A 19,313-nucleotide genomic window follows, 5' to 3' on the forward strand; every position below is an offset into this window, starting at 1 on the left:
TTGGCTACCTTGTTCAATACAAAAGATGCAGGATAGTAATTGTTTGTTATTTGTGTGTGTGTGTATATATATTCTAAGCCAGATGTAATTACAATCCACTAACATAAAATTACTTGTCCATATCAGTGTGCCACGTTATCACTCACATTAATTTACAATAGTTTGTCCCTTCATATGACATGTACACTAATTTCATTCTAAATCATTCGCAATTCCTGCAGCCATGCAAGGAGTATGCTTCTAGTTGTCATAAAAGCAAATGCTATCCTCTGGTGATAAATATATATTATTAATTGGTTAGATGATTATTAAAATATTCTAGTAATATATATTATTGTAATAACTCACAAGACTTTTCAACAGGCAAGATTCAAATGTATGTTATAAATGATAATAGTGATGTCGAACGTAGTCATGGAACAAACCTAAACAATAAACTTGCTAATTGTCATAAATTTTTAGATTACTTCTAAGCATAAACAAAATAAAAATGATCATTTTACTAGCCATTGTAATATTAGTTGAACGTGATCCTAGTATATCTTTTCAATATATGAAACATTATAATACATCAAGGGTGTCAAGTATGGAGATGAAACAATGTATATCTCTATTCGTAAATGACCAAACTATGTAGAAGATACGCAATCAGAAGAAGCTCCAATTGTATCTGTAACCATAAATATTAAAAAAATATCTCAAAGATACTGAACTAACTACTAGTTCATTGGCACGGAAATGATTCTTCAAATCTTGTATACAAACCTTCTAACTAGAACTTCTATAAAATGCATCACATGGACTGGTCACCTATGGCAATCAAGACAACTTATGTGGTAGATGACAGGAAGAAGCCGATCCTATACGAAAATCTAATTCCAGCCGGTCATTTTAGTATAGATGCTGGACCTGTTAGCCCTTCGTCCCAAGCTGTTAATCCAGGACTAACCTATGACACTGATGAGGAACAAGATGACACTATGACACTAGCGAGGAACAATATATTCTGAAGTTGAAAATCAGACGTCACATCACAGGGGTGCCCATATAGAAATCTTCCTTGGTACTAAAACAATAGGCACCACTGCCATTTGCCGCCATTATTGCCATTGCTACCATTAGGGTATGCACCTCGCAATTGCCGCCTAGGGGAGGAGTCCCATCCCTTCGGCGAGGTCAATTGTCAGATCAGCTTAGAGATGGCTTGGCCGGCTTGTAAAGTATGACAAGGGAATGTTTATATACAATATCTGGTAGTGTTTATCAATGCTTATGTATAGATTTAATCCTTGTTACTTTTCATCCACTACTGGGAACCCATCCTTTGCCGAGGGCTTCAGGGTTTGCCGAGGGCTGGATCTCGGGCACTCGGCAAAGGCTCTCTTTACCGAGGGCCAGCCCCAGGAGCCCTCGGCAAAGATCGGCCCTCGGCAAAGAAGAGGCCCTCGGCAAAATAAATCTTTGCCGAGGGCCTAGCCCTCGGCAAATTGGCCCTCGGCAAATATGGCCGGATGGGTCACGGCGGCCACTGGCGTCAGTCTTTGCCGAGTGCCCGCCGTCAGGCACTCGGCAAAGATTTTTTATTTTTTTTAAAAAAAAAAATCTTTGCCGAGGGCCATTGGCTAAGCCCTCGGCAAAGATTTTTTAAATTTTTTTTTAATTTTCTTTGCCGAGGGCCATTGGCCAGGCCCTCGGCAAAGATCCCCTTTGCCGAGGGCCAGGCTAGGCCCTCGGCAAAGATTTTTTGTTTTTTTTGTTTTTTGAACCCAATTTTTTTTGGTGCTATAATACATTATTGAAAACTCAATTTTAAAATTTGGGCCAATTTTGACTTTTTTTGATATATTTCCCTACTTTATTTCTTTTCGTTGATTTTTTTCGAATATTTCAAATTTGAACTGCAGTTGGATGGAATAATGCAATTTAGTGATTCGAAAAATGTTATTCATGGTATTTGGTGTATGTTGAGTCCCTATCCACAAACTCACATCAAATTTTGGGCATCTTTTTCACGTAACATGACGAGGAACTTGTCGGAAAAGTGTTTTTAAATTATATAAAATCCATACGAAGTCCGAAAATCACGAAACTTGTCGAGGTGTCATGTTATCGCATGTGTAGGCCGTGGTAAAAAATTGAGAAGGTTTCGAGCAAGTTGTGACGTCGGATGCATAAAACTCAGACATCTCCACATGTGATCGCATGTGATCACATGTGCAGATGTCTGGGTTTTTGGCATCCGACGTCACAACTTGCTCGAAACCTTCTCAATTTTTTACCACAGCCTACACATGCGATAACATGACACCTCGACAAGTTTCGTGATTTTCGGACTTCGTATGGATTTTATATAATTTAAAAATACTTTTCCGACAAGTTCCTCGTCATGTTACATGAAGAAGATGCCCGAAATTTGATGCGAGTTCATGGATAGGGACTCAACATACACCAAATACCATGAATAACATTTTTCGAATCACTAAATTGCATTATTCCATCCAACTGCAGTTCAAATTTGAAATATTCGAAAAAAATCAACGAAAAGAAATAAAGTAGGAAAATATATCAAAAAAAGTCAAAATTGACCCAAATTTTAAAATTGAGTTTTCAATAATGTATTATAGCACCACAAAAAAATTAGGTTCAAAAAAATAAAAAATCTTTGCTGAGGGCCTAGCCTGGCCCTCGACAAAGGGGATCTTTGCCGAGGGCCTGGCCAATGACCCTCGACAAAGAAAATTAAAAAAAAAAAATAAAAAAACTTTGTCTAGGCCCTCGGCAAAGGACCCGACCCCAGATGGGCCAAGGGCCATCCAACTACCCCTGTTCGAGCCCCCTCCTTCTGGCCGACACCAGCACCGCCCCCTTTCCCCAACCTCACGAGCCCTCTCTCAGCAAGCCCCTCCTCCCTCCACTTCTCCCTTCCCTTTCTAGATGCCCTCCATTGCAGCATCAATATTTGAATTGGAGCAGCGAAACGGATCGAGGAGGAAGAGAGGATCAAGGAGATGTGTTAGATCGGGGTTTTCCCCCAACCTCCCCCTGCGGATTTTCATGGGGAAGCCTTGGGTAAGAGTTGAATCCATTCCCCTCCCCTGTAATTAAGAGTTTTTCGAGGTTGTTAGCAGCGGGGATTAGAGGTTTTGAGGTTGGATTGGAGTTTAGCCTCGTTTTCTAGTTGTGGGTTCCTGGCAGATTCAGCAGTTTGTCTAGGGCTCGAGTTTTGGGTTGGTTAGGCGCGGAATTGATCCTTGAGATAGTTTAGGAAGTTATAGAGGACTTTGAAAGCTTTCCATATTGTTTTTATTTGTATTTTTTGGTGGAGTAGAACTCGAGATACGGCTAGATTATTATGGCTGTTCATGTTTGCCTGGCAGATCAAGTAGGTCTGTTTCATTGGTGTTGTTCATATAGTAAATGGCCGAATTGTCTCTTTCAACTATGAAGTCTTTTGCAGGGGCATAAAAGTTCTTACTGCCAGCAAAATTTCATATTTTTCTATGGTATAGTCTGGGAGATATGAATTTCTGTATATTGGTACATGAGCTGTTAGGCAGATTCTGAAGGTCTGTTTTGAGTTGTATATTAGGTGACCATAGAGATCTGATAAAATTATTGTCTTGCTACCAAAGTTGTAGTTTATTCACTCTAGTTTCTCAATATATATTTATTGGTTATCTAATCTGTTGTATAAAAATAGATGTGAAAAAGAGAAGCACTGCTGCTCATTATTGATGTTGTTGACAAGGAATGCAGTTTGTCTATCCTTATTGATATTGGGGTCATGTTAAAAATAGAGGTTCTGAATAAAGTTGTAAGCTTTTTCCCTTAGGTTTCTAAGGTGTATTTGCGTGTTGTCATATCCTTTGTATTTTTAAGGATACAAAAAGTGAAACAACACTGCTGCACATGGTTGTTTGAGGATATAATCTGATCTTATTGTGTCAAAACAGGTGGTAATGCTTCGGATCACGCCTAGAGCAGTTGTCTCCTTCTGTGGGAGGCAAGTAGTGTAGCGGTGGTTGCTACAAGCTTTAACTTGCTTTTTATTCCACCTCCACCTTAAATTTCAGAATGATAACTTATCAAATATGATCCGTTCCAATATAAATTTATGACCATCTTACTTTTGTTATTACATATGCCTTGCTCTTTATTTATAACTTGGTAATGGCTCTTGTTGGCATAACTAGGATGATGCTTAAGTTGTCAAATAAGGAGAGACATTTATGGTATAAGCGGTGTATACTCTCTTTGTGGAATTATTCTTGGCATTGCATCACAAGGCATGGCATTTGCATCGCATTTGCATTTTTGGGTGCTAATGGTTTTCTTTTATATGACTTTAATTGACAATGGTGGTGAAAAGTGAATCCTCTCCAAGGTTTGGCGATGAATTGGTTTTATTTATGTATCAGGGTGTTGGAGTTGTCATTGTGATTAATTTTTCCATTGAGGAGCTTTAATTGCTGGTATTAGTTAAAGCATGGTCTAATGAGCTTGTGGATTAAATCGCTTGCGCAGGTACGCGCTGGATGTGAACGCGGAGAGGGCGGACGACGTGGTCACCCACCAGCGGCTGCTCGAGGAGGCGCGCGATTCGGAACGCCGGCCCGCCTTGTCCGTGCGCGTCGTGCAGGTCAGAAATCCAGTAATCCATCCATCCACCCATTGGAATTGGATCCACTGTAATCGCATGGTTGCATGTTGCACACGCGTCGATTTTGATTTGCGCTTCGTTCAGAAATGTGTGCATCGTTTCCTGACCAAGTACCTCTCTGTGTTCGATAATGCCAAAGTCTAAGATTGTGAAAAGATGCTTTTTATGATGTTATTATCCTTTTGTTCCAGGAGTTCACACACCTTTGCGACATGAGTGATGATACTGATCACAGTGTACATCTCATTTCCAGGTAAACAATTTCCTCCTATGCGATGCTGGATTTTCGGTTTTTTCTTTCCTTATTTGTTTAGCATTTCAGGATGTATAATATGAATAAAATCACCCTTCTGGACCCCCAATAGACTGTTTCTGATATTTCGGAGTTGCAGTTTTACAAATGGCTAACATGGCTAAATTGTGGTGGTATTTACCTTTCGAAGAATGCATTTTTTTCCTTTATTAAAAAAATGAGAGCAGTAGACAGTAAGCTCTAATGCTTTGCTGCGAATCGGCTCCATATATGTCTTGACGTGCCTTTTCTTTAAAAACACTGATCTTAATATGTGGATATATACTATTTTCCTTGAATACAAGAAAATCCACACTTTCTTAAGTTTGATATATATATGAATCTTGGTTAGGGGTGGAAGCATCTCCAAAAAGGCCGATACTTGCCGTAGCTAGCATCTTTAAGCTTTTTGTTTCATTCTGGTTTGATGACATTGCATGAAACTGATAGATTATCATATGTGGAGGCCTTCACTTTTCCCGAGTACATAAAACTTAAGCTCATATTTAGGGACATATAGAGCCTGTTGATATGCAAACAATTTGAGAAGTTATATTCTCTGTTAACTCATTGTTCTCTCTGTTCTGAATCTTGCAGGCCAATGCATGAGATAACTTTTGCAACTATTGATAAGCCAAAGCTCCTTAGTCAGGTAGTCACACTTCTTTTTCCTTGGAGTGTGGAAATTCTTTGACACGGCTACTCACAGAATTAGCCCTGGCATAGTTAATAGAGCTAACTAAATTCAGTAAATTAAGAAGCCAGCATACATAATGAATGAAAAAATAGTTTTAACAAAGAACTTGGTAATAGTAGGAAGAAACTAACAAAATACATTAAAGCCATTTCCAGAGTAAACTTCTGTTGTGAACTGGCAACTACTTGCCACCTGACACTCTGTGGTCTATGCATTATTTTACAGCTGACCTGTTTGCTTGCCGAGCTCGGTCTTGACATCCAAGAAGCACACGCATTTTCAACAATTGATGACTACTCATTGGATGTATTTGTCGTCACTGGATGGCATCTTGAGGTACATAGTTGAGGTACTCATTGTCGTCATTGGATGTATTTGTCGTCACTGGATGGCATCTTGAGGTACATAGTTGAGGTACTCATTGTCGTCATTGGATGTATTTGTCGTCACTGGATGGCATCTTGAGGACTAGTGCTAGGTGATCTAGTTGGACTTTATTGTAATATTTGTGGTTTATGGTTCTGACTTGTGCTTGAATTTCATGAACTTTTCGTAATAAACATGTGAATGATGATGAACATGTGACTTGTCGTTGTAATATATTGTGAGAAAATGGGTTCTGTGTGATATATATATGTGATGGTTGATATATATATGTATATATATGAAATGCTTGTGTCGATGGAATGCAAAAAACAAAACAAAAAATTAAATTTCTGCCTCTTTGCCGAGGGCAATGACCAAGGCCCTCGGCAAAGAAGGGTCCTTTGCCGAGGGCCGTCCCATTGCCCTTGGCAAAGATTCATTGGAAAAATTCTAGAACATTTCTTTGCCGAGGGCCATGGTTGGAGGCTCTCGGCAAAGACTTTTTTTAAAAAAATTAAAATTTCTTTGCCGAGGGCTTACGGGGAAGCCCTCGGCAAAGATTTTTTTTTAAAAAAGAATAATTCTTTGCCGAGGGCCGTCCCATTGCCCTCGGCAAAGATTCATTGGAAAAATTCTGCAACATTTCTTTGCCGAGGGCCATGGTTGGAGGCCCTCCGCAAAGACTTTTTTTTAAAAAAAAATTAAAATTTCTTTGCCGAGGGCCTACGGGGAAGCCCTCGGCAAAGATTTTTCAAAAAAAAAAGAATAATTCTTTGCCGAGGGCCGTTCCATTGCCCTCGGCAAAGATTTTTTGGAAAAATTCTGCAACATTTCTTTGCCGAGGGCCATGGTTGGAGGCCCTCGGCAAAGATTTTTCAAAAAAAAAAAGAATAATTCTTTGCCGAGGGCCCTCGGAGACGGCCCTCGGCAAAGACTCCGTCCCAGGCGCCGATACCGTGACGGCTGCTTTTCTTTGCCGAGTGCCGGTCCAGCCCTCGGCAAAGGCTTTGCCGAGTGCCCGATAAAGGGCCCTCGGCAAAGACCCTCTTCGCCGACTCAAAATTCCCCGAGAGCTCTTTGCCGAGGGCCGCCCTCGGCAAAGCCTTTGCCGAGGGTTAATGGGCCTCAGGCCCTCGGCAAAGAGGCCGTCTGCAGTAGTGATCTAACAGAGTGTAACTGAATAATAAGGAGTTGTGTGACCATTGTATTTCACTTCAACACTCTAAAGTCCAAGTTTGATATTATAATATCAATTTGGAGCATGAGTAAAGTTTCTGAGCTAATTAATTCATGAAACTATTTAACCTGAGTAACAATTGCCATCTTCAAGTGTTGCCAGTAGTCAGGTCATTAATTTTGTTATGAGTGCTCAAAAAATGCCAGTTACATTGAAGTCTTTGTCACTCATAACAATTTGCTATTTGTTTTATTAGGAATAGGCGCTGAAACGTGTCTCGATTGGCAGATCTGATAAACTAAGGAAATTAACATATTTTGATAAAGAGCGCTCCGAAAAGCATCTCCATGAGCTCCTTATAAACATATGCCAAATTATAGATTGTACCAATGCATAAATTGAATAGGGTGCTAATTTTTTTGCCTTTTACCAAATAGTTTGCAATATTTGGTTGATAAAAATCAAACCAGCAGATGCCATGCTGCACCCAGCTACCACCAGAAGCCTATCAACTGGCTGTAGCTAGCGAAAACCAAGCCAACTAGGAGGCAGCGAGGCACGGCATGGTGCCGGCAACTGCGGCCAGTGGAGAAAACTGGGCGGGATGGTGGAGAGCCACAATAAAACGGCACAGCAGGCACGATGCACAGTGTAAACAGACTAACAAATATGGTAGTTGGAGGGGACATTTACCAAGCGCTTATATCTTTATAGGTATAATAAGCAGCTCCTTGGATCATCTGGACCAGCCTCACTACTCAATCTGGTTTCCTTTGCCACAATTACCCATATTACTCAGAACATGCCGTCTTTCTCATCGTCATTCATCTGGCTACATCTCATGATCCAATGATTGAGGAAACCATTTTTTCCTCTTCTACAAGGAAACACTATTTAGTGAATCGAATGCCTTCAAGCACCATCTCTCGTTAATGTGCATTCATAAATCAGCATACATAACAAGCCGAATGGAATTCACCATACCTACCCACTACTACAAAAAGCATTTGTAGCAACGCCTCTTTTTTAGAGTGGCTCAATCTAAACCGCTTTTAAAAATGGTTCCCAAAACACTTCTAGAAATGCATTTGTAGGGGCGGCTGGTATTTTCAGCCGACTCTACAAATGGCCCTATTTATAGGGGGCGGCTCTAGATCATACCGTCCCTACAAATCAATTTATAGAGACGGCTAGATCTAGAGCCGCCCCTACAAATGGACGCCGAACATTAGAATTACATATTAAGAATTGGATTTTTTTAAACGACCTCGGATGGAGACATGAACAAAACAAAAGTTGTAGATCTCGAAAAGTCATAGAACTTTGTAGTTGGCAACTTTTTTATTTGAAATCGTCTATCCATGGAAAATTATGTTTGAAGTTCTCACATTTGAAAATTTTGAATTTTTCAAATGACCTTGGACGGAGAAACCACCAAAACAAAAGTTATGGATCTAAAAAAGTTATAGAACATTGTAGTTGACAACTTTATCATTTAAAATCATCTACCTATTGAAAATTAGGTTTCACATTTGATATTCAAAATTTTAAAACGACTTCTGATGGAGAAATGACCAAAAACAAAAGTTGTAGATCTCGAAAATTTATACATCTTCATAGTTGATAACTTTTTCATTTGATATCGTTTAGGATCCCAGACACTTATATCAAAATTGGATGAGTATAACATGAGGGGAAAGAATATCTCATGTGAGCACAAGTGAGTATAACAAGCGCGAAGAGCACCAGGAGGAGATGGCGACGGGCAGCTGTCCATTATCTAGCTTGTACTGCAGTTCTTCATCCTTAGTGTGTTGGAGTTATTCACAAACGGCCTCACGGATTATTCTACAAGCAGGTATGAGGTAGCTGCTGGGACGATGGCCATTTTTATGGTGCTCTTCTGTGGCTCATCGTCTCCTCGTATAAACTATGTAAGGGACTATGTAAAAAAAACACATCATAGACGTGCTTCGGCGCGTCTCTAATAACGCGTCTGTAATAAATAAGCTTATAGTGCAGACGCGCGTTACCAACAAGCGTCCGTGATACACGAGCATGCGTCTGTGATGTGTATAGCCAACAAGCGTCTGTGATGGTCCCTTATCACAGATGCGCTTAGCCAACACATGTTTGTGGTGGCCCCTTAGCACAGACACGCTTCGCCAACACGCGTTTGTGACAACAATTTACAAAAACAAAAAAAAAAATATCACCAGTGGCACGGTCTTACATACATCATACATGACACATCAAATTATATATACAGTAGCCAATTGCTAATTAGCAATTTCATATACATGAAGTAATATCAAAAGCCATTACATGTCCCTCCAACATACTAAGTAAACCTACTTGCTACTTGAGCTAAGAAGATAAGCTGCAGACATGTAACTAAAAGTCAAGTCATTGGATTCTACATGAGTAAAGTGAAGAGCAGATGAGGCATGTAATCACACGGTGAAGTTCAGTATGCCATTATCTGTACTGTACCAACTATCATTTCCTTGATATCAATACCCTGGTAACAACCACTCATGCATTAATTTGGAAGTGTGTGAAATCAACATAAAGGGAAACTGGGAAAGCACTGACCAGCAAAGTAAAACCCATAGATGACATTTCTAAAGTCCTGCCACCAACCCAAGTCAAACATAGGAAACCAAGCTATGTTTCTCAATTTCTGTTCTAGCTTCCTGTTAATTAGACAAACAATGCCAAAACTTGAATTTGGATAATTTTTTTATCATAAACAAAGGACTTCAGGAGTGGTGTATACTAAGAAATAGAATTTGGATATTATCTATTGTGGCTGCTAAGTAAAGGTCTGTCAATGTACTACTTGATTGTTACAGCTAGGTCTTACCCATGTTAATAGTAGCCTTGTTGACCTTAAAGAACACACCCTTGAAGATCTGCAAACTTAAATGCTCAGTTTTATGAAGAAAACAAACACAATTATTGTACATAGTTCCACAATGACACCTTTAACTGTGTGCCCACAATCCAAGGAATTGACTAAAATGTAGGCATAAATAGATTCACTTCAACTCAAGCATTTATCAGAATTTAGGAATATGGCTATTTACTCCATTCGCCTTCCAAAAGAATCTACTTAACAGTGAAAACTACACTACTACATTAACTAGTGCCTCTTGGATTTTTTTGCATAAAATCATTAGACTAGCAGAGTACAAGATAATGGTTGGCAACATACTGCTAGATGCATAACATACAGTTGACTAAGCATTACCATAAAAAACAGCATTTAGTGAGAAGGAACAGCACCTGTGGAATTAAACCAACATCTTTTATAATCCCAAACATGCTATGACCTCATCCTTGCCTGTGTCCTACATATGATGAGAAATTCAGTTAAGTTCAGTTCAAATTCAGTTAACAACTGAACATAACGACTGCCACACATTAGTAGAAAACAGACCTTTTGTCTCGGCACCATTTTCGGAGTTACTCCCCGCATTTTTTGAACCCGGGAGTGAAGGAGATTTAATCCCGGCTATACCCTCGAGCCGGGAGTAAAGGTCGCTGCCCAACGTTGCTGGCTCGGCAGACAAACCTTTAGTCCCGGTTAGAGGCTATAACCGGGACTAAAGATCGATATTTAGTCCCGGCTAGAGCCACTAACCGGGACTAAATGTTTAGTCCGGAGGCTTTGGACGGGAATAAATATTGCTCTTTGTTCCTGGTTATAACCTCTAACCGGGAATAAAGCTTCCTCCAGTAGTCATTAAAAAAAACAAATAGTTTTAGTTTATTAGTTTCATTTATATTCTTTTCTTAAGTATACTTTGATTTTTAGAGTCTTTTGTTGAAAAAATAGTTTTAGATTTTAGGGGAAAAATATAATTTTCACACATAAGTTTTTAAGTTTTATTTTACCGTATTTCGACGCAAAATTCTAGTGTTTTCAATTTATAATTCACCGTATTTCGTCTCACGCGGCACAAAGAAAAATGTAATAATAAAAATAATTATCAGAAAAACCTAACATCTTGTGTGAGCCCATATTTTGGGGGTAAATGACTGCCAAAAAAATTTCAAGCCATTTCGACATAGGCGGAGTCGACGTGCTTCACAGAGATATATAGAACCTTTCGTCGAATCCTATCTATACACCTAAGTTCTCTGGGATTCTGAGGTCCATGTGCTTTCTAGTGCCGGATTGGTCTCAAACTTTTTCTCAAGACTGCAAATGCCCTGTGTGAAGCCACCACCAAGTTCGAGATTTTTCTGAGCTGGTTTGGTGCTTTTTGCACTTTAATTGAATTTCCACGCGAATTCACCGATTAATTATACGTTAAACTGAGTCCACCCCCAAAAGATCCGGAATGGTGCCAAACTTTGCCAAATGGTCTCTTGTACCCTAGGAGACAAATATTTGTGGAGGTTGATGCAAAATTATATTGTTTTGAATATGTAATTCGCCGTATTTCGTCTCACGCGGCACAAAGAAAAATGTAATAATAAAAATAATTATCAAAAAAACCTAAGATCTTGTGTGGGGCCATATTTTGCGTGTAAATGACTGCCAAAAAAATTTTAAGCCATTTCAACATAGGCGGAGTGGACGTGCTTCACAGAGGTATATAGAACCTTTCGTCGAACCGTTTCTATACACCTAGGTTCTCTGGGATTCTGAGGTCCATGTGCTTTCTAGTGTCAGATTGGGCTAAACATTTTTCTCAAGACTTCAAATGCCTTATGTATAGCCACCACCAAGTTCGAGATTTTTCTGAGCTGGTTTGGTGCTTTTTGCACTTTAATTGAATTTCCGCACGAATTCCCCGATTAATTATACGTTGAACTGGGTCCACCCCCTAAATGATCTAGAATGGTGCCAAACTTTTCCAAATGGTCTATTGTTCCCTAGGAGACAAATATTTGTGGAGGTTGATACAAAATTATATTGTTTTCAATATGTAATTCACCGTATTTCGTCTCACGCGGCACAAAGAAAAATGTAATAATAAAAATAATTATTAGAAAAATCTAAGATCTTGTATGGGGCCATATTTTGGGTGTAAATGACTGCCAAAAAAATTTCAAGCCATTTCGACATAGGCAGAGTCGACGTGCTTCACAGAGGTATATAGAACCTTTCGTCGAACCCTATCTATACATCTAGGTTCTCTGGGACTCTGAAGTCCATTTGCTTTCTAGTGCCAGATTGGTCTCAAACTTTTTCTCAAGACTACAAATGCCTTGTGTGTAGCCACCACCAAGTTTGAGATTTTTCTGAGGTGATTTGGTACTTTTTTAACTTTAATTGAATTTGCGCCCGAACTCACCGATTAATTATACAATGATTAATGAAGAAACTAAAGATTTACGTTACAATTACGTGAAAACTAATTTCCTGTCGAAAACCAATAAATTTAATAATTTCAATTAAAGTCTACATTTTTGCATTAACGAAAATAGTGAGTATTAGTTGCATTATGTTCAACATTTATAATAAAAAACACAATAGTTTAGGTCACATATTTTTTTTTGTGCAGTAAATGAAAATAAAGTTTATTACTTTTTCTAAAAAATTTATGCCTAGTATTGAATTTACTGCACAAATAATAAGACTTAAACATTTAAATACAAAACATATATAAAATAAACTGATCTGCTTAAAAGTTGGCGGAAAATGAAAATGTAGCCCACCTTTAGTCCCGGCTCCTGCCACCAGCTGGGACTAAAGGTGGGCTGCATTTGGCGGTCGCCAAAAATCCTTTAGTCCCGGCTCCTTCCAACAGCCGGGACTAAAGGTCCCCCTTTAGTCTCGGGCGGTGGATGGAGCCGGGACTAAAGGTGCTTTAGTCCCGGGCGGTGGATGGAGCCGGGACTAAAGGTCCCCCCTTTAGTCTCGGCTGGTGGCAGGAGCCGGGACTAAAGGTGCTTTAGTCCTGGGCGGTGGATGGAGCCAGGACTAAAGATCCATCTCATATAAACCGTCGCCTCCCTTCTCTCTTCCTCCTCATCGATCGTCTTCGTCTTCAGCGTGTCCCTAGAGCTCCACCGCCGCCGATTCGCCTCCCCGGTCACCCCCGACGCCGCATTCCTCACCGGAGGGCACCCCGAGGCTCGCCCACCTCGCCGGAGTAGCCCCGACGCCGCGCCCATCACCGAGGAGCCCCCGGCCACCCCCGATGCCGCGCCTTCTTCCTCACCGGAGGGCATCATCTCGACGCCCCCGACGCCGCGCCTTCCCCGTGACATCCTATTGCTCGTAAGCTTGATCGTTTTCCCAGTCGTAGCCCAGTCACATCGGAGTGTGTCTCGCTGCCGTGGCCGCCATGGCTGATGTAGAGCTTCCTCTGGTGTGTTTGCTGCTGTTCTGGGTGTCGGGGTAAGTTCGTGGGGTGGTGTTGGTCATGCTGGTGCGGTCTGCCTCGCTGGAGCCTCGCCGCCGGCGAGTTTGGTCGGCCAGAGTCGGCAGCACCGCCGTACGCTCTGTTTGGGTCGCTGACATGCGGGGCCGGGTCGTCAGTGAGAGAGAGGGAGAGAGAACAGGGAGATTTCTTATTTTCTAGATTTTGAATAGTGCAGCAACTTTGGAAATTCATAGGAAAATAATTACAGCTCCAAAAAATTTGAAAATTTGTGTGTAGCTTCTGTACATATTCTATTATGGTTTAAAATATATGAAACTTGAAATTTGAATAAATTTTTAATGTTCAAAAATTCAGTCAATTAATTGATAAATATATTTTCCATGATTTTTGTAGGCCATGGTATAACTCCAAAAATTATGAAATTTATTTTGGTACACTAATTTGTCATGAGGAAGCTTACATAAAATTTTGAGGTCATTTGGAACAAGTTCGTTTTGAGCTTATTTCCAAATTAATTCAAAAATGGATAAAAGCAAAGCCTAAGTGTTAGGTTTAGGGTTTGATCTTGTTTTGGTTATATTTCATGCACCATGAAAGCATCATGTTTACATTATCATCATGTTGAAGCATATGTTATTATTTCGTGTAGAATCCGAGAGTGAACCGATTCTAGTTGAGCAAGTTGTGGAAGAATCCCCGGTTGTCTCGGGATTCGATAATTGTGGTACTGATCCAGAACTAGTCTAGAGGAAAAAAGGGTAAGTGTACACATATATATATATATATTCTTCATACATATATATATATATATATATATATATATATATATATTCGTGATAGATACAATTTATTTATCATTATTCTTGATACACACACACATATATATATATATATACATACTAATATACTTTTTCTTTATCTCATATCTCAAATTGAAGACTCGTTGGTTGAAGGAAAAAACCCTAGACACACACCATCTCAAAGCAATCCAAGAGACAATAGGCGGATTTCTAAATGATCAGGTCTTAACTCCCGGCGGTGAGTTTTACTATGACCCAAATATGTGATGATGAAAGCCAAATTTCATATTGATCCAAAGAACATGTGATGATGAAATGTACAATTAATGCAAACTTTACATGTGACGATGAAATGTAATATTATGTTTTAGTTTACTTTTACTTGTGTTGCTTGCGTGCATTGATCGAGCGAAAACTTTACAGTACGCGCGCGTATACGTATATTACTTTGCAGCGAATAATGCGTATTCAAAAACCAAATTAAAACAAAAAAGAATCATCAATTGAAATAAGCAGAAAAAGAAAGAAAAAAAGACTCTTTAGTCCCGGTTGGTAATACCAACCGGGAATAAAGGGGCCAGCCCAAGCGCTGGCGTGGCTACCTTTTTAGTCCCGGTTGGTATCACCAACCGGGACTAAAAGTCCACTTCTATTCGTGGCTACTAACCCTTTATTCCCGAACTCCTATTCCCGGCTGCGTAACCGGGAATAAAGGGGGTTGGCAGCCGGGAATAGAAGCCCTTTTTTTACTAGTGACAAAACCCCATGGTCATGCTCGATGCCAATCATATATTAGGACATATATACCAGATAATTAAATTCCCTAGCAAGAGGGTAGCCTGCAGCAAAATAGGAAAAAAAAATTACCACATCAAAACTAAAACATCTACTTCTATCATTTTCTTTGGGAAGCAAGAGATATAATGCAAACTTTGGCAAATTGAGTAGCATAGCAGTTTCACCAACAAGCAACTCTCCCATTTTTAAAAAAAAAACAGTACTAGTGACAGATCTTCATGAATACTAAGGCAAAGTTGAACCGGAGAAACTTGGCAGAGGCAATTAAACAGACCAGCACATACAGCTTTTAGAAGATTGGGGCAAGTTCCTACCTTCTTGCTGCCTTTTTTCCAGCTTCTCTTTTTCCAACTGCAACTTTGCAAGGTCTACTTCCTTCCCCTAGAAAAAATAAAAACAGCATTCAGTAAGAGATACGGAAGCTTGTATTCTCAAAAGGAATAGTTTTCAGTATCCATCTCACAAAAAAGTATTAAGCACAAGCTTTCTCTATATAGAACCAAAGTACTGAATGTAGCTTAGCATGTTCTACAGGTTTTCATTCACATTTAAGTGGAGATAAGTACTGAATGATCTAGCTCTTATTCTCAAAATTAAGCACATTGATTCTTGTTCTGCTCAATTCAGTAGCTCAATTCACAGTTAATAGGTTGACTCTGGTGACAGTTCACAGTTAATAGGTTGACTCAATATATTGACATTTCACAGTTAATAGCTGGGACTTTGTCTCAATAGAAAGGGAGAAAAACTTTCAAAGGGGAGTTAGCCTAGCTAGTGCACAAAAATATTGATAACTATCAATGTAACTACATCCAAGGTAGGATCACTGTTATCATCTAGCTCTAGATGCAACACAGGATAACTATCAATGTAACTAATATAGTCAGGACAAACTATAAACATGACAGGATAGCAATCATGATGATGTAAACACGGGTCAACAGCATGCATCTACATATTAGACAGCTACTAGGCTTCAGAATGAAGACATAGATGGAACTCAATGTCATAAGAATTTACAGCATATAGATCTCCATCTGTGACGACATCTCCAACACCTGGAAATATAGCACAAGAAATTATAGTACAGACTATGATTCATTTTCACACTATCCCACCAAAGGGAGAGTTCACACTAACAGCATATATGGGTTCAAATTGACACACACAACTGAAATTTTAGGAAATTCACAGTTCACGTAACTGAAATTTTAGGAAAATTCACAGTTGAACTGAAAGCAGAGCAGTCTGCAGGACGGCTGAACTCTAGAGCATTCCTTGACAAATACATACTGTAAATCAGTGTAGTTATGTTCAAATCAGTGTAGTTTGCCATTGTTAGAAACAGAAATGGCTTAACCTATGATTAGTAACAATCACCAGTGCAACTAGGCTTCTAAAAAGAATTCAGTACTGATACTTGTTCCATTGCCACATCTGCTTCGTGTATAGCCCAATTTATGGATGAAGAAAGCCCAGACTTGAGTTATGAAGTACAGGGGTTTGGATGATTTTTTTGGGTCCGGGAACTCGTTTCGTGCGACGCATGTTTAGGGACACGTCTATCGTAAAATATCTCTAATATCACAGACGTGCTTTCTTAGTACGCGTCTGTAGTAATAAGTTATCACAGACACGTGTTGACTCCGCCAACATATTACAGACACGTGTTGACCCAGCCGACAACGCGCGTCTGTAAACTCTGGCGGATATTACATTTTTTACATAGTGTCTGGTGTTTCTGGTAACACACTCGCAAGCATCGTGGGGTGTTTGAGGCATCGAACCCACGGGTTTCCACCCATTCTAAGTACGAGCTTTCAACCATAACCTGCCCATCCCACCCAACATGTCTCTTAAACCCACCCCACACCACCCATTCGAACCCTTTCAAATTAAAGCTAAATGAGAACCCACCCCATTTAACCCAAACAAACCCAACCCATTAGCAGGGCGAGCAGGGGCAACTGGCCCCTACAAACCATCACTACTAGTACAGAAAAGATTTTTTTAGAGGTGGTTAAAATCAGTTTTCAAAAGCGATTTAAAAAACCGCAATAGTGCCACCGATCATAAAAATAGGTGATTTTCAGAGGCAGTTTTAACTAAAAATCGATTTTTAGAGGCGGTTCTCTTAAGGTAACCGTAACTAAAATCGATTTAAGACGCGGTTGATTTAAGTCAACCGTTTCTAAAAATAATTTATAGGTTTTAAAAAAATCATTTAGAAGCCATAAAAATAAGAAAAAGTTTAGTGCGGCTAGAGGCCCAACCAACCAGCAAAATTTAATTTCACCACATTTTGATACAGTGCATCCACTAGAATTTGAACTCGCAATCTCTTGCTGCGTGTGCTCCACAGCACACAATCACTTGACTAATTTTACAATGCTGTCTATTTATACTAATATGTACTAATCTTGTAATCAATATTTTGACTCGTAAATAATCTTAAATGAGAAAACTTTCAACTACAAAGTTTTAGATCTCATCGAGCAGTACAACTTTCATATAGGATATTTCTCCATCAAAGGTCAATTGAAAAATTCAAAAATTTGATATTCAAAATCTGAGACTTAATTTATATATTTAGAACAATAAATGACCTCAAACAAAACTTTTATCGACTATAAAGTTTTAGATCTCATCGAGCTCTGTGGCAGAACCGCCTAATCTAATGCCTCCCAGGAGTACTCATCTTCCATTAGACACTAAGTACCCAAGGAAGAACACTAAATTACTCGGTTCCGTCGGGCACACCCCATTGGAGAACCCAAAAATTGACATTTTTCTATTAGGATCACAAATGAGAGAATAAAGCTTACATCATTCTTAGCCATTTCTTACATCACTTTTAATACAATATCAGAGTATAATATTTATTATTTATAATGGCGGAATATGAACATGTTATCAAAGTTATGAACAATTTAAGTTAACAGCGGAATATAAACATGTGATCAGAATTACAGCGGAAATAAATATCTATTCATGACATGACGAAGCAACGATATATAAACTATGACAACAAATTATAAAACTTTCATTTATAAAAACATTTAGTGAGAGTTATAAATAAAACTATGATCACAGCGTAAATGAATCATCTCTAAGCCCACCAGGAGGAATCCACATACAAAAGTCAGCTCTAGCATCCACCTGTCACCTGCAACAGGGGAAAATAAAACCCTGAGTACTCAATTGTACTCAGCAAGACTTATCCGACAGGAGGAAAGAAAAGACTCCAAGGATATGCAAGGCTATCTGGCTTGTGGGTTTATTGCATCTACAGGAAGCATTACTAAGTGTGCGTCCTTATATTCGATTTTTATTAGCAGTGCATTAGTTCATTAACTAATAATTCTATGTAAGCACATGTGCTACATTCAAGCAGGTGGTACGCAATCAGATTTTCTTTTTCTATCTTTCATCTTCTAGTTCTTACTACGGTGCTAAGCCGTAGACAAGCCATATCGGATCGCCCGGCGATTCGTGAATCAATGCCCCCAGCTAGGTACCCCAAAAACACGCGCCCCGCTTGTCCCCTAGGCACAAGCAGGACCAACCCACTACTCTCCTATCATAGGGTCCAGGTCCCTGTCCAAACTAGGACTCCAAGCCCCCGCCCCTAAGTCCTGGACTCAGTGCGGTGCAAGGACCTCTAAACCCAAAAATCACCCTGACAGTCGGTCCGAAAAGAGTCGGAACCTATGACAAGATAGTAACAAGTCTTCCAAGCACCCTACCCAAGTATGTGCTCCGGATAATAAGTCTATGACTTGCCTAGAGTCTTATGCAACGGCCGGTCCTTAACCGACATGGACAGGGAAAATAGTGTAACCAAGCTATGCCCCGTTGGCCGCAGGACACAACCTCTTACACCCACCAATACCCAAACCATATCCCTGCCCGGTCACCATTTTTCCTTTCCACCATTTATATTTTCCAAGTGATAATAATATAGTAATATATTTCCTATCTCTCACGAGTGACAGACAATCACTCGACTTCTACCGGAGTCATGTAGCATAGCAATCTACATGATCCTGTCATACTAGTAAGACTCATGGGATAAAAGTTTATATATGCAAGTGGGTTTCATTCAACTCCTTAAAACTTAATGCATAAATATAATTTAAAGTGTAGAAAAGTAGAGGTTATGCACCGGGGCTTGCCTGA

General features: G+C 39.6%; 1 protein-coding gene across 2 annotated transcripts; it reads left to right on the top strand.

Moving 5' to 3' along the window:
- The first annotated feature begins 2,814 nt into the window (after positions 1-2,814).
- LOC136504321 (serine/threonine-protein kinase STY46-like) lies at positions 2,815-6,223 on the top strand. Of its 2 annotated transcripts, none has more exons than XM_066499203.1 (6): positions 2,815-3,069; positions 3,954-4,003; positions 4,525-4,651; positions 4,852-4,913; positions 5,550-5,604; positions 5,875-6,223. In XM_066499203.1, exons 1-6 carry the CDS (start codon positions 2,935-2,937, stop codon positions 5,995-5,997), a joined length of 552 nt encoding a protein of 183 aa, XP_066355300.1. In that variant the 5' UTR covers positions 2,815-2,934; the 3' UTR covers positions 5,998-6,223. The 2 variants fall into 2 exon arrangements, with proteins under 2 accessions (XP_066355300.1, XP_066355301.1); XM_066499204.1 differs by having other exon boundaries at positions 2,817-3,069; positions 4,525-4,639.
- Positions 6,224-19,313: the final 13,090 nt, after the last annotated feature.

This window comes from Miscanthus floridulus, chromosome 14 (assembly GCF_019320115.1).
Source record: "Miscanthus floridulus cultivar M001 chromosome 14, ASM1932011v1, whole genome shotgun sequence".
In the NCBI taxonomy this organism is placed as follows: domain Eukaryota; kingdom Viridiplantae; phylum Streptophyta; class Magnoliopsida; order Poales; family Poaceae; genus Miscanthus; species Miscanthus floridulus.

What these genes read in the sequence shown, in the direction of transcription:
- LOC136504321 (XM_066499203.1), top strand. Translation starts at nt 2,935, where the DNA reads ATGCCCTCCATTGCAGCATCAATATTTGAATTGGAGCAGCGAAACGGA. An exon ending in GTTGTCTCCTTCTGTGGGAG is followed by an intron (nt 4,004 to 4,524) that starts GCAAGTAGTGTA and finishes TCGCTTGCGCAG; the next exon opens with GTACGCGCTGGATGTGAACG. An exon ending in TCGTGCAGGTCAGAAATCCA is followed by an intron (nt 4,652 to 4,851) that starts GTAATCCATCCA and finishes CTTTTGTTCCAG; the next exon opens with GAGTTCACACACCTTTGCGA.